The sequence below is a fragment of the Pteronotus mesoamericanus genome, unplaced genomic scaffold (assembly GCF_021234165.1).
Source record: "Pteronotus mesoamericanus isolate MK-2021 breed Mesoamerican mustached bat unplaced genomic scaffold, CSHL_Meso_final contig_75, whole genome shotgun sequence".
NCBI classification, from domain to species: Eukaryota; Metazoa; Chordata; class Mammalia; order Chiroptera; family Mormoopidae; genus Pteronotus; species Pteronotus mesoamericanus.
The window spans coordinates 7,975,293-7,999,062 of record NW_026555249.1 but is presented as its reverse complement, the minus strand read 5'-3'; the positions used below and the strand labels follow the sequence as shown (position 1 = coordinate 7,999,062).

Genomic DNA, 23,770 nt, shown 5'->3' with positions numbered 1-23,770 from the left:
ACCCCTTCCTCTCCCTGGTGACTCTATACCCTGCCCCCCCAATTTAGTTTTCTTCTTTGTACTTGCTAGCATCTAACACTTATGGATTTATTCACTATCTCCCTCAGTCTACTGGAATATAAGCTCCTCAAACACTGCTATAGCCCTCCAATCTGGAATAGTACCTGACATATAGTAGGTGTTCAATAACTCTTTACAGAATAGATAAATAAAAACATTGATTCTTCCTTAATATCTTGTATGTGTCTCTTTTAAAAGTTATCATTCTTTACAGGAAAATTCCATTAAATTGAGTAAAATGAAATTGCTATTGGTTCTGGCCAAGATGGAGGTGTAGGCAGATACACTTTGTCTCCTCGTACAACCAAAAGGACAACAACAAATTTAAAAACAAAAAATAACCAGAACTGCCAGAAAATTGAACTGTATGGAGGTCCAACAACCAAGGAGTTAAAGAAGAAACATTCACTCAGACCAGTAGGAAGGGCAGAGATGGGCAGCCGGGATGGAGAGGACATGTGGTAAGGTGGCGGCTGGTGGACTGGGTGGTCCCACATTTGTGTGCAGATAAACCGGGGGGAACAGATGGAGAGCAAGACAGACCACACAACCCAGGGTTCCAGTGCAGGAAAAGAAAGCCTCAACACCTCTGGCTGTAAAAACCTGTTGGGTTGCAGTGGTGGGAAAAACTCCAAGCCTCACAGGACAGTCCTTTGGAAAGACCCACAGGGTCCTAGAATGTACACAAACCCACCCACCTGGGAATCAGCACCAGAAGGGCCCACTTTACTTGTGGGTAGCAGGGGAAGTGACTAAAAGCCGGCAGAGAGTGAAGCGAGAGGCTTGTTCCCTCTTGGACCCTCCCCCCAACACAGTGTCACAACACAGAGACCTGGGTTGCCCCACCTGGCAATACCTAAGGCTCGGCCCCTCCCAATGTAACAGGTGCACTGACACAAAGAAATATGGCCCAAATGAAAGAAGAGGTCAAAGCTCCAAAAATAGAACTAAGCAATGAAGAGATAATCAACCTATCAGATGGACTGGTAATCTGGATGCTCACAGAAATGGCTGAGTACGGTTGGAAAATGAAGGAAAAAGTGAAGACTATGCAAAGTGAGATAAAGAAAAATATACAGGGAACCAAAAGGAAAGGAAAGGAAACCGGGACTTGAATCAATGATTGGGAGCAGAAGGAAGAGATAAACATTCAACCAGAACAGAATGAAGAAACAAGCATTCAAAAAAATGAGGAGAGGCTTAGGAACCTCTGGGACAAGTTTAAACATTCCAACATCCAAATCATAGGGGTGCCAGAGGGAGAAGAGGAAGAGCAAGAAATTGAAAACTTATTTGAAAAAATAAAGAAGGAGAACCTCCCCAATTTGGTGAAGGAAATAGACTTCCAGGAAGTGCAGGAAGCTCAGAGAGTCCCAAAGAAGTTGGACCCAAGGAAGCACACACCAAGGCACATCATAATTATGTTACCCAAGATTAAAAATGAGGAGAGAATCTTAAAAGCAGGAAGAAAAAAGGAGATAGTTAACTACAAAGGAGTTCCCATAAGACTATCAGCTGATTTCTCAAAAGAAACCTTACAGGCAAGAAAGGGCTGGAAAGAAGTATTTAAGTTCATGAAAGGCAAGGATCTACATCCAAGATTACTCTATCCAGCAAAGCTATCATCTAGAATGGAAAGGCAGATAAAGTGCTTCCCAGGTAAGGTCAAGTTAAAGGCGTTCATCATCACCAAGCCCTTATTATATGAAATGTTAAAGGGACTTATCTAAGAAAAAGAAGAAGATCCAAAAACTATGAACAGTAAAATGACAACAAACTCACAACTATCAACAAATGAACCTAAACAAAAACAAAAAGAAAACAAACTAAACAAACAACTAGAACAGGAACAGAAGCACAGAAATGGAAATCAGAGGGGAGGTGGAGCGGGGAGAATGGGGGAAAAGGTACAGGAAATAAGAAGCATAAATAGTAGGTACAAAATAGACAGGGGACAGTTAAGAATAGTATAGGGAATGGAGAAGCCAAAGAACTTACATGTGTGGCCCGTGGACATGAACTAAGGGAGTGAGGGATGCTGGTGGGAGGGGGGTGCAGGGTGGCGGCAAATAAAAGGGAGGAAAAAAAGGGACAACTGCAATCGCATAATCAATTAAATAAACAAACAAACATATTTAAACTCCCTCAGGACCTCTAAATTAACTGAAACAAAGTGCTTGAAATGATGCTGCAGCTATAAATAGTAATTAGAAAAAAAGAGAAATGTAATAAATTAACCTAAAAAATCTAAAAAATGGAAATGGGTAATATCTTAAAGACAAGCAAGAAAAACGGAAATATTAAAAATAAAAGCAGAAAGGGACAGCGTTGAGTAACAGAAATGCAGGGCACGGAATACGCACACCTGTTGGCTGTGATTATTTAAAACCTGTTTCTGGAATGCAGCCCATTCACTGTGTGGTCCCTGTCTTACTATTAGGCTTAATTTACCCACTGTCATCGGTTTAACATTCACTCTGAGAAAACTAATGCATTTTTTTGGTACATTAATAAATAACATTTAATAACAACAAAAAAACAAAACTGCTATTGGACTTTTTTCCACCAACAAAAAGGGCGACTGCATGTTTTAACCTAACAGAATCACTCCCGTTAAAGCTCCAGGTGAGGAGGTGCGCGCTGTTGCCGATGCTGCGTCAGTTGCGGCCATCTAGTCAGTGCAGTGAGACAAGGGAAGGACAGTAGGCATAAACTGTGGACAGGAGGAGGGAAACTTCTCATTACTTGCATATGATATAGGTTTATGCCTAGGAACCCCAAGAAAATGGAGTAAAAAAAATATTTAATACAATTAGAAAGCAGTAAATAGGTTGGATATAAAACAAACACATATATAAATTAAGTATGTATATATATTTATATATCCCATAGCATTTCCATACACAAAGAAGTTATAAATTCAGCAGAAGGATAGATCCTACCCTTAAGAATTTTACAAATTATAAAACTCTATCTAAATTTATTTATATATATAAAACTCGGTTCCAATAAAAATCGCACCAAGAATATTTTTGGGGGGGAGCAGAGGGTTACTATATGAGGGGAGACCCCCCAAAAACTGGAATTATCTTCAGGAAAGCAGGCCCCTTACAGTACAGGCTCACCCCACTGGGTGAGTCCTCTGGGAACCCAGCTGTCAGTGTACCAGCTGGCATTGTGAGAGGCAGTGTTCTGCTTCAGTGAATTTTTTTTGAAGAATCTTTCGATGCAGATGCCTATTTCATGATGGGTGATTTACGACTGCGCCTGCCCACATCACGCTGAGTGTTTGGCAGTTTCTGACCAAAAAACGGCATGACGATATGGAAGAGGTGAAATAAAAAAAATGGCAGAAGCTCTAACAGACATCAAAATCAATGAGTTTAAAAACCGCTTTGAGCAGTGTGAAAAACATCTGGATAGGTGTATTACATCAAATGGAGAGTACTTTGAAGGTGACTGAAGTTTCAACATGGAAAAATAAATTCACAATTTTGTAGAAATAAATTCCGGTATTTTTGGTTCCCCCTCGTATAATGAAGAGTAAAGTCATGGAACCCTGCAAGAATATACAGAAAAATTCTGATAAGAAGAAAACTGACAAGAGGCAGCCCTGCAATCCTGAAAACTGTTTGGTACTGATACTTGAATAGACCCGCAGAACAAAACAGGGAGCCCAGGAATTAGCTAAAATTCATACGTAAGTCCAACATGCATAATAAAGGAGTCATCTTAATTCAATGAGTAAAACTAAATTATTCAATTAAAATTTACTGCAACAATTGGCTAACCAATTAGAAAAAAGTAAAGAGGCGCTCTATTGTGGTCAGCTGAAAAGACCCCTTCCGCAGCAGCGTCCGCCTTAAATCCCTGCAGTCTGTGACTGTCGCCTGACTTGGAACAAAGGTCTTTGCACGTGTGATGAACGATCTTAAACTGAGGGAATGATTCTGGGTAATCCTAGGCAGACCCTAAATGACATCATAGGTGCCCTATAAAGAGAAGACAAGACCCACAGGGAAGAGGCCACACGAAGACTGCGCAGAGCGCAGAGTGTTGCGGCTGTAAGCCCAGGAGGCAGGACCACCCTCCAGAGCTGCACAAGGCAGGCGCGCGTTTCCCCTAGAGCTTCTGGATGGGGTGCAGCTCGGGCCCACGCCTTAATTTCAGACTCCTGGCTCCAGGCGGTGGTGAGATGATCAATTTTTGCTTTTTAAGCCACCATTAGTGGGAATCTGTTGCATCGGCCATAGCACATGAATATACCTACATCACTAAAATAACTCCAGGTGAAGCAAAGATTTAACTCTTAAAACAGCATTAAACAGAAAGACAGAGGATTTAAGTAAACTTGTAAAGTGAAATAAGTCAGACAAAAACAAATACTGTATGGTATCTCCTATATGTGGGACCCCTCCGCCAAATAAATAAATAGTCAAGATCACAGATACAGAGAACACATTGGTGGTTCCATAGGAGGGGTGTGGGGGAAGGAAGAAGTGGGTGAAGAGGGTTAAAAGGTAAAAAAAATTAAAAAGAATAATCTTAGATAGTGGAGGTCTTCCTAACTAAAACACAAACCAAGAGAGAAAAAATTTCTAAAACTAACTACATTAAAATATATATTTTTTCACATGGGAAAACTGCCATAAACAAAGTAAAATGAAAATGACTAAGAAATATTTTCACTATATGACATACAAAGAGTTAAGGTCCTTAGTATAAAGAACTCTTATAAATCAGTAAGAACAAGACCAGTCAACCAACAGACAAATGGGCAAAAGACATGAATTGAAAGTTCACAAGAAAAAGAGGATTTTAATACGTGAAAAAAATGCTTAAAAAGGTAAACATGTAAGTGTAACTACAACAGAATACAAGTTTTCATCTGTGAGATTGGCAAAGATAAAAATAGATACCCTCTTAGCAAGGATGAGGGAGGGGGCAGCGATACATTGGGTAAGTTGGCTAAAAAGTCTCTTCGGGGAAAAATTGGGCACTATCTATATGAATTTAAAATACAAATACCCTTTGACTTGGCAATTCTGTTTCTAAAGTTTTGCATGTATGGGCAAATACGTATATCCAAGGACATTAATTTCAGCACTGTTTATGAAAGCAAAAGACTGAAAATAATACAAATGTCTTTCAATAGGGGACTTTCTTAGAAAACTATATCCATCAATGGAAAATACGAAGAAAGTATAAAGAATGAACCAGACACGTATGGTTGGATCTGGTCCAATCTCCTACGTAAAAAACAAAGTAAAAAAACCAACCAACAAACAAAAACCAGCTTGTAAAACACACTATATACTGTGTTTTTAAATAATGAATGTTCCAAAGCATGTATCTGCTCGTTTCTGCATGGCCTCTCTCTCGGAGCAAATACAAGTGCGTGCCCACGGTGGGCGCCTCTGCGTGGCCAAAGGAAGACACAGGGGGTTAAAGTGAAAGGGAGGCTCTGAACTTTTCATTGTCTGCCCTTCAGCATTGCTCGATTTTTTTCCCCACTGTGTGTATTTCTTGAAATGTATTACATGAAAATTACATATTAAATTGAATCCTGATCCCTTACCTAACTAATTAGTTGTTAAAAGTTAGAACAATAACCTGGAAATTCTAAGACCGGCTTCCTGGCCTGGGCTCTACCAACAACTTGCTACCCAGCAGGTGCTGGAAGGTATCTTCTTAGTGTTTCGTGTTCTGCAGTAGTAAGTTAGGTCTTTGACACCGTCTTTCTGTGAATTATATATTACCATACCAGTCAATAACCAGCAGGCAGTATTATTTCAATATCTGTGGAGACACCTCAATGATTTACTTAGTGTGTAAACATACACATCTATCTGGAGCAGTTTTCTATCAAAATGATGCTTACTATGTTTAGCAAATCTTAAACCATGGCTCTGTTTACGCTTCTTTCCTCAGTTAATTTTTGGGTATGTTTCTAAAAAAGTTTTTTAAAATATGAAAAATCTCTACTAGAACATCACTACCCCATTAAAAACAGAAGTGCCAGCAGAGGTGTGATCCGTAAGCCTGCCTGACTGCCCGCGACGCAGCCGTACAGTCTCCGCAGCCACAGATTCCACACACAGGAAGGCCAGGCACAGGAAGGCTGGCGCACGCAGGCCGGCCCACGCTCCTGGGCTGGCCGGCCAGGCTGTGGCCCTCCCGGCTGCTGGGATGCGACCCCATGCCTGTCCACAGGTGCTGCCTCTGTACCGTCAGGGAAATGCAGACTGCAAACAGGCATGGTGGAGGGCGCACTTCCTCATGCCCCTGCTGGTTTTTCTGGAAGGCTTGCTAAGAAATCGCCTTTGTGAGAATCTTTTAACCTCAGGGTCTGCTTCTAAGGAACCCAAGCTGAGATGATGTGTTTTTCTTTTATGCAAAGTAGCTCATCATAATTAGCAGACAGGGGACTGATATCAGTATAACATGTGAGTTGAGTTGGTTCATAAGGGTTTGTTCCCAGCATACTAATGTTCTAAAAAGTGATCAGGGTCCAGCTTTCTTATAATGGAAGAGAAAGCTTTAGCAAACCATAAACACATCAGCAAAAAAAAAGGAATACACTTCCAATGATATAAAAATGTACACGCACAAATTTACTCACTGAGGCACTGTTAGTAATTGCAAAATATTGGGAATAACTTGGATACCTATACATAAGAGGGGTTGAATAAACTATGGTACATCCATATAATGGAGTACTATGCAGCTATGACAAAGCATGAGAATGAACTCTATGAACTGACATAGAGTGATTTACAGGGCATACTGCTAAGTGAAAAAAAAAAAAAGTAAAACCTAAAAGAGTATTTCCACCATGCTACCCTTCATGCAAGAAAAAGGGGGATATAAGAAAATACATATCTGCTCATTTGTGCAAAAGAAATATAACAAAGTTAAGCCAGAAACTAAAGAGACTGACTAGCTACAGGGGGTGAGTGGGAAAAGGACTGAAGTAAGTGGGAAGGGGGATTGGAACAGGGGAGCAGAATAAAGATGGAGGGAGCATCTCTCTCTCACAGTTCTGACTGCCAGCATCACAGTAATGTTTTGCAAACCCTATATACACACCCCAAATAACAGAATATGGCGGGGGGAACCCGACAAAGCAATGAGAACACTGACAAATGAGCCTGACTGCACTTCAAATGAATGACATAACCACATGGACAGGAGTGAAGAAGAAAATACCCAAACTAAGTAACCTTGAAAAACAGTGTCTTGACTGGGTGCTGCACGGCTAAGAAGGACAGAACGAGCTGAGCGGTACACAAAAGCTGTGCTCGGGTTCGGGAAGCTGCTTCTCATGGCAGGGCCGGCAACTCTGAAACTGCTGTGTGTGTATTGGAGGTAATGAGATCTGCGTGTCTCACTGTTGGGGAAAGCAGTTACAGATGGGGAAAGGGGGAAAGGTAAATGAACCCTGTGGTGTAGAATTGAAATTAGAGACATCAGTTCACACTCACGGTTTTAAAATACAAAACAAATACAGATAGCTATACACAGAAACATATACATGTGTATATGCATAGGTTATAGTATATACATGCATTTCCAAGTCTTGTCAGCTGAGAGGACCTAGAAGCAAGGACATTCCAGTGGCAATGAGCACATCTAGCACCAACTGTTTGGGTTCTAAACATCATTCTCCAACCAAAGGAAGCAGGGCTCCTTGGAGAAGTGGTTGGTTCTAGGACTGGGGTGAGAAACTCAAAGATGAGCCTGGAACATTTTGTGGTGCCAGAAAGGTAGGAAGTGCTCAAAAAAAAAAAAAAAAAAGGGGACTTGTTGTAGGAAGACAGGAGCTATTCTGAAGGAGATTCTGTTGGCCAAAGCTGGATCAATTAAGCAATAAATTTAATAATAATAGTATTGGATTTTAACCCATAATGATCTTAAATTCCATACTGATACAAAAAAATATTTGAAAAGATGAATGTGGAAAGGACAGTTCTTCCTTGCAGTAGAATTCCAATTAATAAATGCAGAAGAAAAGAGGGAAACAGAAAGTCACCATTAGGCAAATGCCACAGTACTAACTGCTGCAGGCAAACATACCCACGGACGACCAAATTAGAGAGCAAAGTTTAGGGAGAGACGGGATTCGCACTGCCTCAAAATAACACCCCCCAGAAATTATCCATTCACGATGTGATGATAGTAACTTCACGGTGGAGAAACATGGCAGCCGCACCACCTCAGCCACACGATCAAGGGTAGTACCACCCATCAGCAGACAGGGAGGCACGAAGCCCTCGATGCGACACGCTGGGAAGGACGCACTGCTCTCGTGTTATTTTGCCAAGAACGCGTAGTTCATTCCAATCACGAGAAAATGCTGGACAAACCCAAACTGAGAGAAAGTGTACAAAATAACAGAGCAGTGTTCACTGAAAGTGTCACGGTCACGAAGGCCAAGAAAGACTGAGGAACTGTGGTGACTGGAGGAGACCAAGAAGTAACAACTAAACCCAACTTGGGATCCCTGGCAGGATCCTAGAACAGAGAAAGGATATCAGGGGAAAAACGGAGGAAAATCAAGGAAGGCCTGCAGCTTTATTAACAGTACTGTATCAATGTTAACTTTGTATTGTTGCTAATTAATTGTACTATGGTTATGTAAGGTGTTAACATTAGGGGAAGTTGGGTAAAGAGTATATGTGAATATACTCTGTGCTGTTATGCAACTTTTCTGTAAGTACAGAATTATCTAAAAATAAAAAATTAAAAGGCCCCAGATTCTACAATAGCACTTTTCTTTAGCACAGATGTAGCTGCTTTAGCTGCTTTCAGAACCACTACATGGCGGGCTATTTAAGGCAACCGGAGGGGCAGGCTCTGCTCTGCCTGGGTGAGGGCCACTTACGTGCACATCTCTACGGAAAAACAGCCAGACTTAATAGCAGGCCTGCACACTCCCACCCTGTGTTCGCTTTCAGCCCTCCTCAATAAGGCGATGCATATAGGCACTGGTGTTTTGTTTTTTTTTTAATATCATGGGCAGAATGGGCTTCACATAATTAATGGGTCCACACTAGGCTGTAACTCTGGTGGAACTAGCCTCGTGTGAAAATTCACCATTGCAGAATGTTAAGATACAACAAATGCAGAAGTTTCAGGACTATGGGTACCTGGCCTATCATTCATGCTCAAGAATAAACAGAAACGGAGAAGTTAGAATCTCAAAGCAACCATTGTTCTGTTCGTCCCAATTCATTAAACCTAACCACTGTCCTCTTCTAAAGGGCCACTTCCTTACTTGGAGTACGCTGGAGAGACCCAGTACGGGTTGTCTGCGGCGGCTTTGGCGTGACGCAGAATGGCCTCCCGGGGGTTGCTGTCATCGGTCTTATCCAAGGCGATGTTCTTCACGATGTATGACGACAGAGTGCCCCCATGGGTGCCAACCCGGCCGCCCCGACCTGTTTCAGAGGAAAACACCCAAGTCAGATACATAATGAGCATGATAATACGTAAGTATACCCTGTGTTCACTCTACGTATCTGACGAGGTTGAGCATCCCTCAGGGCTGGTTTCCAAGGCAGCCCATTAAATGAATGACAGAGTGGGGTCAGAGCCTCAGGTCTACCCGATTTTTGTTATTCCCTGCAAAATCAAGATCTTGAGCGTGCAGGGGGCTCTTCAGACCTGTCTGAAGCACGCAAACCTCAAGAGTGCTTGAGTGATCGTACTTACGATCACCACCACCAAAGTAGGAAATCGCTAAACCTCCACTTCCCTGTAACATTTTTAAATCAAAAGGGACATTTTCGTTATGTCTTTGTTGTTTAACTTACATAATGATGCCAATGTAGAAAGAATTATGGGTAGTTTGCGATGTATATACCTTTAAAAAAATTCCTCAGGCCCGCCCATCTAAAGTTCAATGAAAAAAAATAACCAATATATTTGTTAGATGCGATTTTAGTTTTAAACAAACATATCTTGGGGCTTCCCATCTTCCAAGCACCTTGTTGGAGAGAAGACGAATGAGCTGAACACACTGACCCGCATCACTGTACGGCACTGCAGTCCCCTGCAGACAGGCAGCTTTGGGAGAGCAGGGCTTTATTCTCCCCTACGGCTGGTACTCAAAAATGTAAGGCTTTTTAGGAAGATTTTTTAAAAAACACCTGAAAAGCCAAATAGCACTAAAAGATTAATTTTATAAATGAAGACATGAAGAGACAAACAAGGCAGGAAATAATTAATTGCCAAAGGATTTATTTGGCTAGTAATGGTACCAGGAGAGACCTCTTCAGGCTGTGATGGTGGAGGGGGTCTTCAGGAAGAGATGAATCAACGCGGGAAAGCTCAGAAGAGGGAGAGGTTATTTACAGTGAGCAGAACGGTTTAGGTACAAATATAGAGAAAGGAAAATTCGATGGGCATTTGGGGGCAGGAGTGAACCAACGGTCACATGAGAAGGCCAGAGGGGGAGAGAAGTGAGGTGTGAAGCTCAGAAGTGGTGGGAGCCTGACTGCAGAGAACTCTGAGTCTCTGGAAATGCAACCGGACAGGAGCTCATGAAGATTCTGGGGCGGTAGCCATGTGACCGCTGGAGGGGCTGGGAATACGAGCTGTGTGCAAGACGCATGCGGACGAGGTGCGGAGAGAGCGGCTTGAGGTAAGGCGCCCAGTTAGGAGGGTTTTTCAATAATCCAGGGCAGAAGATTATTTTTGGAACTTTGGTTAGGACGGTGGCAGAGCAAGTTTTTTAAAAAAATGAGGCTGATACGGGGTATGTTTTCAATGCTGAAGGCACAGGCCAGACAGATGCACAGTAGGTGCAGAACTCGGGTTCACATGAAGGAACAAGTCAAAAGCCATAGGCTTGTGGGCCTGGGACAAAAGGATAAGGGCGAGCGGGGCCCTGGTAAAGGCAAGTGCTATGCCATCGCCAGTGCTGCTTTGCTGTCTTCCGGCACCGGCTTGGCTAAAAATCCTGAGGACTTCCATTCATCTTCCGGGGAAACGGCAGCTCCGTCTTACAACACGGAACTGCACGACGGCCATTTCCTGCCTCGCGTGACCCCCCCGCCCAGCCTGGGTTCTGCTCACAGCACGCATGTTGCATGTTAGGCCGACGCTGAGAGCAACGGCTTGAACAGTGGGTTCCCGGGGTCCCCGGGGCTCCCCCGAGGTCACCCACAGGGCTCAGGTCGGAGCAGACAGACGGAGCGGACAGGCCTCCAGGCTTCCTCTCCACTGCAGCGCCGCTGCTCCACTTCACCGGCTACGTGCACCAGAATCCTGCATCGTGTTTGTAAGCAGAAACCTCTGATGCTTAAAAGAAAATGTCTGAAAACACCTTTTTAGTAAAACCTCTCCGAAGACAAAGAAGCATCCAGGCCCAAAAGACTGTCCCACCCCTACCCCAACCTGTAGGTCACCGGCTCGATCACAGTCACCTGGGCCTGCCACAGGCGGCTCGGGCTTGTGAGACTTCACGGGGTCCAGTCTGTCCTTCTCCAGCTGCTTCCTGGTGCTGCGCTGGCGAGGCTCACGGAACATAGGCAAGGCATGGGCTGTGAGAAGTCACATTTGAAAAGTTTCACTAAATATAACCCTTCCATCCAAAAACATAGCTAAAGCATGACTAACTGAAAGATGCAATGGAAGTCTTAATCACAGCCTCCCTCTAATAATAAAAGACAGTCTTACTGTAACCAATTAGCCCATTCGATTTCAGACCAGACTCATTGTTCACCTCCCTGGGTGACCCGTGGCACTCAGGAAATAATGTCACCATGGTCACGAAAGCCCTGGAGCAGCTCCCCATCTCCCCACCCTGGGGAGCAGTTCGACTGAGTTTCTGTGGTTTTGAGGAGGAACGCCTGAAGGGACTGCCTCTCCTCTTTTCTCGTAGGACCCGAACGAACGTGACTAATGTGGACAGCTTGCCCGTCCGCCCGAGGCTTCCTCAGATGCCTCGTAAGCACTGGAATCACTTCACACATTTCTGAAATGTGACCACCTCTCAGGAGTTGACAGCACAGAGTGACCGGAAGGGAGGAGTACTTATCCCGCTGAAACTGGGATAAAGGTTGCCCCGAAGGCGCGGGGCTGCCTGAATCTCCTGACGTGGTCCCTTGATGGGGACTTATTCCCACTTCTATGTGGTGGACAAAACAAAACAGTAAAACCAAAGCAGCATTTGTCTGATGACTACTGTTTGTTTACTCGGTGGGCTAACTGCATTCCAGAATATAAGAGAGTATATGAATTTAAAAGGGAAACTGACATTCTGGGGGAGCAGGAGGAGATTGGGTGGGTAGGGGGAATTAAAGATCTCCTTTTTTGACCCCCAAAAGGGCCCGAGTAATTTCTTTGGATGCTTGCATGCAGACTAAAACTTCCTTTTGAATAGAAAGCTTTTTCCAGAGGACTGAGAGAGGCAAGTAAAGGAATAATAGGGATTTAAAAGGAACTTACAGTATGAATGGCAGAAATGCCTATACCACCTCAAACACGCTTCCAGCGTGCCCCTACCCTCCACGCCACTGGCCAGCCGGGCCAGCACTGTACCACGCACCGGCGCAACACGCCTGCCTTGAGTCAGGGGAGCTAAGGAACATAGCCACCCGTCACTCTGTCGGGCAACACGACACAACAGTATTTTTAGGAGGGGGAAAAATAGCTTTTCACTTCAAACGACTGGAGGAATGTAAGTAGGGCGCGTGTAATTACATGAGCTAGATGGGTTATGACACCGACTTTAACACTTCTACTCCTGCAAAAAGTGTCATGGGATCTCTTGACTGATCCTAAGTTCCAAGGGAGTTGGTCTTATAGGAGACCCAGCCTCAGGGAGAAAACCGAGCAGTAGAGCGCCCCCTGGGATTTGGACTGAGACACTGAGAGTGTTCCCAGGTGCATCCACTGAGGACGAATTCCTTTAGCATCCGAGATTTCCTTCCTAGCCACCACCTATGACTGGCTTGAGGCTGAGCCTCAGGGAAACAGAAATCTGACAGAGTAACGAACCCAGAGAAGCTGTTGTGTCCTGGTAAGATTTCTGATCATACCCCAGGTAGTTAATTTTATACCTAACTGTTGCTGGGTCTGTCTGGCACCTGGTCATGGGTTTTCAGCGGGAGCTGGCGACGACCCTTCACGTAGTGTCCTCCCCCTTCTGAGGAGTTCAGTTGTCCAGCCTCACACTGCAGTCAGCAACTGAGCTGGACACTGCCAGCTCCCCCCATTCCAAGGCCAGCACTCTTTCTTGTTTATTCTTAGGACAGATTGTTATTCTTTAAAAGGCTGCTATGGAGTAATGCATTAGGCTCAAACAGGCTTTTCCGTTTTGGGTTGAAAGTTACATGAAACAACTCTGTCTCTGTGATGAGTCACAGAAGCTGAAGGGGTTAGCGGTTACAGGGCCCACCGTCCCGTCCACATGAATGGGACATTTGGTGACATATGCCTGACTCCGAGGGCTTTTCCTGTCTCTAAAGCTTTGAAATCAACACCACACCAGCGCAGGAGGAAGATGTATGATAAAGGGGCCATGTTAGCAACTCACGGGTGATGATGTAGTCCTGGGTCAGAGTCTCAGCTTGCTTCGCCTTCCGCTGGGTTTTAACCACGCATAATTTTGCTCCCCTGAGGAGGGTACAAGCATATTATTTTCTTTACTTGGTTTTAGAACAGAAAGTCTGCACTGAAAGCATCAGATGCTTTCAGGACCGCATCCTGTGCATACATCCCACCGGCCCTGGGCTTTCTCAGGGCTGGCAACAGATGGAGCCCTGGGGGAGAGGAGGTCCCCGCACGGGAAGGCGAGCCTGCCAGTCCACGGCTACTACTTAGCAAAGGCTTACTCTAGAAGTAACTGGACAGCAGAAGGCTGGCTTAAAAAATTCATAGAAATCACTTAAAACTAAAATCTTAAGGAGCTATTAATAACATTGATCAACCTTTTCCCCCTAAAGGTCAGAGGGTTCAAATTTTCGCTGCTGTCCCAGATGAAAGCAACCTGGGTGGTCTAACCCCTAAGTGGCATCTGCCCACATCACAAGTACAAGAGCACAAGTGTCTGGAACTGGGCTGGCTTGGCAGTGTGGCCAAGGGGCTACAGCCCAGGAATGCGTGGGATTAACCACGAACTGTGCTTAGAATGTTTCGCTTCCCCCTAGCAACATCAGCTATCCTGCTAAGGAGAAGCAAAAGCAAATAAGCACATTTCTTGAAGATTCCAAAGACAGTGCTTTCTAAATGGGGGTTATCCAATGGGGTTCATGGTTTTCTCAAGTGGAACGGACTTACTCTCATCCTAATTATATTAGCATTTTCAATTTCTTTATTAAGTAACAAACAAAATCCTATTTGTTCTTAAATACCACAATATATGACTTTATTTTACAGGCCAAGGGTTCCAATCCTAGTCCCGAAAGTTCTGAGGGAAGACAGGACTGTCTGCTTCCTGTCAGAGCCAAACTATGGTTACTTAATATTCATTAATAAAGGCCGGGTTTCTTTCCCCCCTAAGCTGTGGGCCCTCAAAGCATGTTTATGGGGGATTGTAGTGAAATTAGCATGTGAATTTTAGTACCACTAACCAAGGCTTACTCTAGAGAAAGAAGAGTGCAAACCGCTGTGCCCCAGCAAAGAGAATTAATACCACCTCTTCCATGTCCCTCCATGTCCATCCTTGTGCCGAGGACAATGGGAAGAGCTGAGGGACCCGCTGGGCTCTGAGCACAGTTCTCTGAAACACGCAGAGCTGCTTACATCTGGCACCTGGGGTGGGCCTGGGGCTGGCAGAGGACAGTATTTGTGCTGTCCCTTCTGCTGGCAGAGAACCACCGGGCCAAACATCCAAACTGGTGTCTGATGAAAGGCCAGACAGAAAGGGAACAGAACAGACTAGCCAGTTCCATTTCCTGTGAGCGGCCAGTCCCCTGCTTTGTTAATCCCTGACATGCATCGCCGCTCATGCCGCTGTCCAGGGTGGTATGCAAAGTGGGCAGCCCCCCTGCCCACCTCCACACTCAACATTTCAGCTAAAGAACTGCAAATCCCCAGGAAACTTTCACTTTGAATTCTGCATGGATCAAGGGTGACATCCAAATCCTCTTTAAAGCACAATACTGAAAGTTTGAGGCTTTACTCTGTGCCAGCTGCATTTTCTAAGAGGGTGGATCCCCATCAAAGGAGGAAATAAATAAGAGCAGGGTGAAATAAAAGGCCCTGCCCCCAGTTGCTGTCGTCCATCTGAAAGCGGCGGTACTTCTGAATACCTCTGACTCTTGTTGGGGTCGTAATAGACTTTGGCCAGTCCATTTCCAGTTCCCACCATGATCTGGTTCAGCTTTGGGTGCCACAGGCAGCGGACCACGCTCTGGGAAGGAAAGGCATGGCAGTAAGCAACAGAGGCCAAACACAAACTCAAAAAAGCCCACTGGTGCACCGATGGCTAGTTCACTAAACTGAATGCCAACCAAATGGTTACTCCACCTTACAGGACATTTTCTTCTAAACCACAAGGTCCTATTCCTGAGGTGAAGTTCCATGCATCACTTATTTGTGTGACGCCTATAAAAATGACAACGATGCTCCCCTCCTAACCTCCTTCTCCTGTGCCCCTGACAGCCGCGCCCCACTCCCCTGCCTCGCGAGACTGGCATCCTGCGGTGCTGGTCACACGGAACTCAGCTCTGCTGCCCCGAGGCAGGCTCAGACCTCGGGGTCTCATGCTTTCACACACACGACGTGTCCCTCTGGAGAGCAGATTGAGGCTGGGTGGTTACTGTTTTCAGTTTCCAAAGACCCAAACCTCATAAAGCTTTCTCAGGCACAGCACACATTTGCAGGCATTGAAAAATCCCTCCCTGTCTATGAGATAAACCAACAGGACAATAGCAGAAGTGAAACAGAAATGCAGAACACAGAGACTGGACAGGAACCTAGATGAAAAGCTGTTGAAGAGGAGGTTCCAGGGAGTTCCGACCCTTTGAACTCATTCCTTGTGGGGGAAGCGAGTGGTGCTCCGGGGCCGCCAAGAACCACGCGTTCCCAGCGGAGCTGCAACCTGTTCTCAACTTTTGTCTGCAGTGCGAGGGCAGAGGCAGGAGGGGCGGCAGGGGCAGAATTACAGGGAAGAAGATGAAGCCCAAGTGGCCAGGAATAAACACCGCATGCTAGGTCTGCAGATCTCGCTGTGGTGGGGCCAGAATGTGTGGGAACACCCCTTCAACATTGATTAACAACCTATCATGCACCAAGCGATGATAGAGGGTATAATTAGGTGCTGCCATTTTACCTCTGACAGTGACAGGAAACTCAAGGAACTTCTGTCTCCTAGATCTGGCTCGGGCTGGACTTCTGTGGTCTCCTCTCCCTAACCATCCTGCTCTTTTGTTAAGACAGACTATCTGGGAATCTCTAAGATCCATTTGGACAGAAATTCTGGTAACCACTTGACTGGCTAAAAAATATGCCTAGAGTTAATTGGCCGCCAAGCCTTTCCTGAGATTCCTGAGGCACTAGAGAGGGGACAGAAAGGCGCCCACAGGACTCCTGAGTCCTGTCCAGCACTGCCATCAGAGACGGCTGAGCGGTTCTTTCGGAGAAATCAAATCAGAATGGCTATGTTTTCCCTGTTGGTATGAGAGAAATTAAGCTAAAAGGGTAGATTTTCAAAATTTAGGTTTTCTTTCCACAGTTTTCTTAAATCTATGGTGCCTGCATAGGTACTTAAAGGTAAATATATGTATTTAAATGTATATTTATATATATTTACACACACAATAGTGACTATTAACAGAAAAACGTGAAAAGTCCTAAATCATAAAATCATATACAGTTTGACTTTGGGGGGAGGGTTGTCCTTGTTTTGCACACAGCTTGTACATTTCTCCTACTAAAACTGCACCTGGTTGGTGAGATGGAATGAAACACATCAGTAGCTCGGGGTCTGCTAGGCACGGCCTGCGCGGCAGGCGCTCCGCCACTGAGACTGACTGGAGAGCCGTTCCTGGACCACCGGGGCCTCCAGGCAGACACGGCCCGGCACATGGGAACATGGGAAGAGTCACAGGCGTAACTCCGTAACCCCTCCCCACAGGGCGTTCGTCCGAATCAACACACATCTCCTTCCAGTCTTTGCTACAAACCTGAACCCTGTAACTCCCCTTACTCTGCTTTTTCTTTTTTCATAGCATGTCTTCACCTTTTAACATAAGATGTGATTTACTGTTAATTATGCTCATCGCCCTGCCTTCCGCACTACAACGTATGTTCCACGCAGGCCAAGACCTTGGCCTGTGTTGCGTGGCAATGTATCCCAAGTACCTAGATTAGTATCTGGTGCTCAATAAACTTTTGCTGAAGAGATGAATTAGAAGGTACAGTTCACCCACGCCTACATGGATCGCTTCACTAAGCGACTTGGAGATGGTTTTCAAGTTAAAATATTACTACCTACGAGGAATGATTTTATTTCTCCAGACCATAATTATACTCAAGCACCCGACAGATGCAGTCGGTCAGTTCTCTCCTTACGTGGTCCTAAAAAGAGGAATGTGCCTGAACCAGAGAGCAAGAGAAGACAGTGAGAGGGGCTTTCAAGAGCCGTCGGAAATCTCAGCCACTCATAAGTAGCCCTGGGACAATCTTAAGGACATCGTACCACAGTTATTCCTCTTGCTTGGTTCTCTAGAAGTCTGGCTGAGCAGTCTAAGATTACTGGTTCTCAAATATGTTTTCAAGTGAGCAGGGTGCAGAATTGGAAAAGATCCACAGTGTAGGCTGGTAAATTCCAAGACACCCAGCCAAACAGGCCGTTTCCAGGGGCAGCAGGTCACTGTTACTCTCTCCCTCTACGCTGAGGGTGTAAATGTTAGAGAGAGGTGACTGCCCAGGCAGACAGACCCATGTCCGATTGCTTTCCAGGGAAGCTGAGTGTGGGCAGCGCACCTCTATTCCTGTTCACAACCTTTACCCTCGGGGCTCTTAGACGCACGCCTGGCTGGTCGGCGTAAGCTCTTATGGAGAAGCGCATTTGCCCTCCTTTTCACACGGAAGCCAGGAGAAGGCTAACAAGACCCCTTGCACTGAACAGCCACCTCAGAGCTGCATCTGTACACTGTGGCACTGAGTCACCAATGCAGCCGATGCGGCTCTGTGAGCAGTCGGGCTTAGGCCAAGGGTACTTAAGGCTCAATTACCCTAAGGCTGGTTATTAATCAAATACTTCAGGGATTCCAGAACATGGAAAGAAGAAACAGAATTCAAAGTCAAAGGTGGGTGGGCCATTTTTGTTTATTAATATTTATTGTGTGTGTTTAGCTAACCTTCATAAACTCTGCAGCTAATGCAGCTCCGCACTCTGCCTTGTCAAGGAAATGCATCTTACAGCGGAGAGCTGGCCACCTGCCAAAGCAAACAATCCCCGAGACGGCGGCGAGGCTGGGGAGCAAGCAGAGCTGCCACGCTGCTAACTTGTCAAACATACATCCCAGGCTTTACTTTACAACAATGGGACACGTGCCTGCTAGAAGTCCAGGGAACCAGGAGAAGACAGATGAGGCTACAACTACTTGAAGGAGTGCACTCACTCCATCAACCACCCACCCAACTCCCTCCACCCTCTGCTCTTGAAGAGGTGCTTCTGCGGCTGGGGGCCGGACACATTCCGACCCACAGACTTAGCGAACCATGCAGCAAATGAAGAAAACACATCTGAACTTAAAGGACCAAAGAAGAATGTTGTGAGGTCTATGAGAATTGAAGCAAAAGCCTTCACATTGTATCACATGTTCCAAATGGCAGCAGATCACTGTAGAGCAAAGCACTAGATCCTGAAATTAGTCTGCATTATCTTAATGCACCGATTTGCTTAAGTAAACTGATAAAGCATTTTCTTCTTACACTTATCTCTTTCACCTTACCAAAACCCGTGGGAAGGCTGTTGGCTTTCCTTAGCTGCCTAAGCTAAACTACATTTTAGCATAAAATTAGTTTAGTCTTTTAAACCCGAAACAACTCTCATTTCAGCACTCTAAGTTGGCCACGCAGGGCAACCCGAATCGGCCCCAGATCCCGGGCTCTCGCAGCAGCCACGAGGGGACGATAACCGGGGCTGGCGGTCATGGGCAAGGTGACAAGAAGGAGTTACGAGACTTTGTGCTCAAGTCAGAGACCTTTCTTCTCCACAGAGACCAAAGAAAGGAGGGGGGTTAGAAGCGAGCACTGAGCACGAACGGCAGTGTCAAAACTCCAAAACGGGAATTCTGGAATTACCCCTGAGCAAAAGTGAAAAGGCCACAGAAAGCCCCAAGTAATTTATTTCTGTGGCTTGGGGGTTTACTTTAAGTGAAATCATGGAAACAAATAAGGAAAGGAAAAGGAAACCGATGAAAGAAAGAAATTTATAATATAGGACTTGGCGGGAAGGGGGCTGTTAGGTATCTGGAATGTTGTTATTTGAAGTAATTGAATCCTCACAACAATACTACAAAATTAGTAACCTTACTTCCACTTCACAAGAAAAGCCTGGGTTGCAGGGAGTAGGCAGCCTTCCCAAGGCCACGGCCCTGCACCCAGAGCAGCTGGGGGGAGCGGGGAGGCTTCTCCAACTTTCAGGCCCCTTCTCTTATACGACCTAATTACATCAAGTCCTACTTCAGAAGATGGGGACGAACAGACGTCGGAGGTTTCCTATGATTTCCAAAATGACCTAACCCAGGCGTAGAAATCTTAGCAAGTTTATATTAAAAAGCAGATGGTATTACTAAAATCATCAAGGCAAAAGCCCACTACTACCCAGTTCACAAATGTTACTATAAAAGAAATCAATGTCTGCGTAACATCTTAGGCGTCTGTAATGCACATATCCAAACACCACCCCGATTCCACTTCACAGGCTAAGAGAAGTCCAACACCCTTCGTAATTTTATATCTGAAACACGATTATGATGAAACACCATTTCCTGATCCTTCCCAGATGCTGACCCACAGTGTAAACCAAACTGCATCTGGTTTTTTCCTGTTTTGTTTTTGTCATTAAGTCCAAAGATGGATACACTAACTCAGTGGTTCCTGGGGAGAACAAGCGTTTTCCAGCACTTTCAAATACAGAGCCTCGCACCTGTCGGTGAAGGAGGCTGTCATGCCGTCCTGCGGGCTTGTCCGGAGGCAGCCTCGCAGGCAGGGACAGCCCGGCCCATTGCATGGTCATGTGCCAGTGTGTTGATCCCCGAGGCTAGGAACACAGACCAAGATGTGAGTCCAAAACAAAGGAAAAGAAGTCAGAGGAAAATGGAAAAGTATTGGAGAAAGAGCTTCAGGTTTTCAAAGTTTTATTTCACACAGAAAGAAAACCGCTTTCCACATGAAAATACTCAGCCGGGGAGGCGGAAGAGTAAGTGGGGATTCTCTAAACTTTCCCAGGCCCTGCCCTTGCTCTCAAGGCCTTGCTTTCCCCAAATGCACGCGGGCTATTTTGCAGTTTGCACAGGCGGGGGGCTCGGCCTCATCCCTTTCAAGTCCCGGAAGCAAATGTGTGAGTCAGCTTCAGTCTCCAGTAAGTCAGACGCAGCACCTGCCGGCCCTGCACGAAGACACCCCTCGAAGGGCAAAGACTGAACGCAGGCATTTTCTCTGCTCGTCTCTTCTAAGCGAGCTCGCACCTGTCCTACCTTCCTCCTCCACACTCCTCCAACTCTGCGCATGGCCCACCCCTGGGCCAGGCCTGCAGCACTTGTCACTCGGCTGGAAAACTTCTCAGCCTTCCCCTTCCCTGCCCCAAGTAATTCTCTCTCAGACAAACCAGATAGGATTCCAATGATGAACAGAAAAAAATGCCATAGCACTTTGACCAATGTAGGGGTTGCTACAGGAAAAACAAACAAGGACAAGTGTGGCTCTGCCCCTGCCATCAATGTTTCGTACAGAGGAACAGATTACACTTTTAAAAACTGCCACTGAATGATCAAATTAATTCTCATCAAACTCACAGAAAATGCATGCATTAAAATCCATTCACTTACAGCCTTTGCTCTGAAATTAAGGTAACCACTTAAGCAGCAAAAATATGGAATCTGGTTGTTGTCCTTGGCACTAAATGAATCACATCTGTATTGGATAACAAACTTGCCTAAAGAATTTCACCGCGAGAAAACAGCCCTCAGAGAAAATGGAAAGTCTCTTGGGTAAGAAAATTAAACACAATTTTCTTCATCTAATTCAAAACACTAAATTTTAGTTTGGTCTAATCCTGCCATTTGAGAAAAATGTATAAAGGCAAAGAAAGCACAAATTATGATTAAAGAAAATCTGGCAACTATTCTTATCTACGACAGGCTGGGAGCAGAAGACATCGGGAGTCCGGAAGCTGGCGTCTCCAGGGTGAGCGACAAGCTGGAGGGTCCCCTAAGGCAAATGCCGTGGAGGGGCCACACCACAGAGACCCTCCCAGAAGCGGCCCTCACTGGAAGCTTCGCCCAACGCTCCAGCGCAGCTGCCCACCCGGGGGCTGCAGGTGTGCCCTCTGGGGCCGGGCGCGCTGGGGCCTCGGGCAGGGCACCTCCAGCCTCCTCTGTCTATATCACAGTCTCTGTTATGGGGACACAGTGTGGAGAAGCTTGGGGAGCGCTGCCCAAGGCCACTCTCTCAATCAAATCCACACAGACCCAGGTGCCTTTAGCCTTTCCCATTTATCCACAGTCAGAGAAGGGCCTAACAACAGTAACCACATACCCTTTCTTTATGTTAATAAACAAAGCAAAAATGGGTAACACTATTAAATCCCTAACTACTAGATAAGAAATACAATGATCAGGTCTTGGAAATCATCGAGTACATAAAACCAAAAACATACAGGAAAAGCTAATTCTTCAAAGATGAGCTATACAGGATACGTATAGCACTGTATAGTATAATATAGTATAGAGAAAGATGTTTTACAAATCATCCTCTTTTATTTAGCTCTTTGGGGTCTCACAACCTGTCCTCGTACAAGGCGCAGCATTATCTATCACTCCAAAAAAGGAAAAAACACTATCCTGGGAGACGTGTTAATTATAGACCTCTTTCTTCCCCACATTATATATAATAGTGGAGGTTTGGCCAGAGTTCTGATAGAACAGCTGGAAAACTTGTTACCGAAGCTCATTCATCAAATCAGGCTGGGAGAGGAAACACTGTCATGAGAAATTCTACAAGACATAAAGTCCTTCACTTGGTCTCCTATCAGTGGGATGTAACGTGGTGCCGGGGTTAGACGCTTGTTATTGCTGTGTTATATGTTTATACATTATATAAAGAACAGTGTGTCATTCTGAACACCTTTAAACATCGACAAAATCAAGTTCTCCTTTTGTGATGTTTTACAGAGGCACGCACGCCTCTCCTTCGGGGTCGTATTACCTAGCTAGCGCCTGAGTCTTCACCCAGTCTTGCCGTTCATGGCAACGATGTCTATATAAGGACATACAGATACAATTTAAACACAAGTAAATAAAACACTAAACTCTTGTGTAGAGAAGGGGGGGAAAGTTTCTGTTTAACCAAAAGGGAAAATGCTGACTTTTCTACAGTTCCAAAGGACTAGAAATGAGAGCAAAACAGTGAACAGAAAACATTTCTTAGAAACTACTGGAACCAAGAAGTAGCAGATGCCCTTTACTACAGTATGTGACAAGGTTCAACGGCATTAGAAAATGGGAGACTGTTAAACTGGAGGAGCCCTCCCGGGTCCTCATTCCTCTGCCTTCTTGTGTGTTGTGTGAAGCCCGGGACAGCACGTGACAGACACTTCCTCACAATGCAGCTCCAACAGAGACCGCTGTCGAATAGATAATTACGGGAGGAGACATCTCACTATAGATTCTGAACGTGGATTCCTACAGTAAATGCTTCATGTTGATAATCAAAATTACTGCACCTGAACTAAAGGGCCACAGAAATCAAGTGACAAATGTATCAGGATTTGTCTTTTCCTCTAAGGAAGAATAATGATTAGACTTTTGAAAAAATACAGTGACAAATTCCAACAAATAATTTTTACTTCAAAGCAGAGTGCTCTGCGAAATAGATCCTGGGTACAGATCATATTGATTAACATTGTAACAACCAAAACAAATTATATTCATTAGTGTTTTAAGTTAGCAGTATTTTAAGCATCCACAGTAAATTTTGTTTCCTACATGGAACTTGAAACACAGCTATTTTTAGTAAGACTGAAAAAGGATCATCTCAAGGTTTAAAAAAAGCCGACAAAATAAAATGTGTGCTTTTTTTTAATCAAATCTAAAATAAAACATTTATACTCAGAAATTTCAAATTAATTTTTAAAAAATCTACTAACAAAAAACAAAAACAAAAGAGGGTTCCTAATGGCCTAGGAAATAGGCCATTACAGTAATTTCAATAAGGATAAAATAAAATAAAATAAAATAAGAGGTAAAGCAAAATAAACAAATACATTTTCACCAAACACCTACTACGTGCCATGTATTATGCTAAGCATTAGTAATATCCCTTACCACCCAAATGGCACCAAGGAAACTCTTAGTCCAATTTGGTCACTTAAGAATCTAGAAATGGCTGAAAAGAGAGCATCAAAGATAACAGAGTATTGAGAAAATACCCCACAAGGAAATGTTAAAAACAACAACAACAACAAAGTGCAGTTCGCTTAGATAAGAGAAGACTGAACAGGAACTTTATGATCTTCAAGGAAAGAGGA

General features: G+C 44.7%; 1 protein-coding gene across 1 annotated transcript in view; it reads right to left on the bottom strand.

Moving 5' to 3' along the window:
* Window positions 1-23,770, bottom strand: part of WDR70 (WD repeat domain 70) — a 222,567-nt gene that overhangs the window by 8,427 nt on the left and 190,370 nt on the right. The window contains exons 14-17 of the mRNA XM_054583951.1: window positions 15,321-15,421; window positions 13,604-13,683; window positions 11,490-11,606; window positions 9,338-9,500 (exon numbers count right to left, since the gene is read on the bottom strand). Coding sequence (XP_054439926.1) covers window positions 9,338-9,500; window positions 11,490-11,606; window positions 13,604-13,683; window positions 15,321-15,421 — 461 coding nt within the window. The remainder of the gene's footprint in view (window positions 1-9,337; window positions 9,501-11,489; window positions 11,607-13,603; window positions 13,684-15,320; window positions 15,422-23,770) is intronic.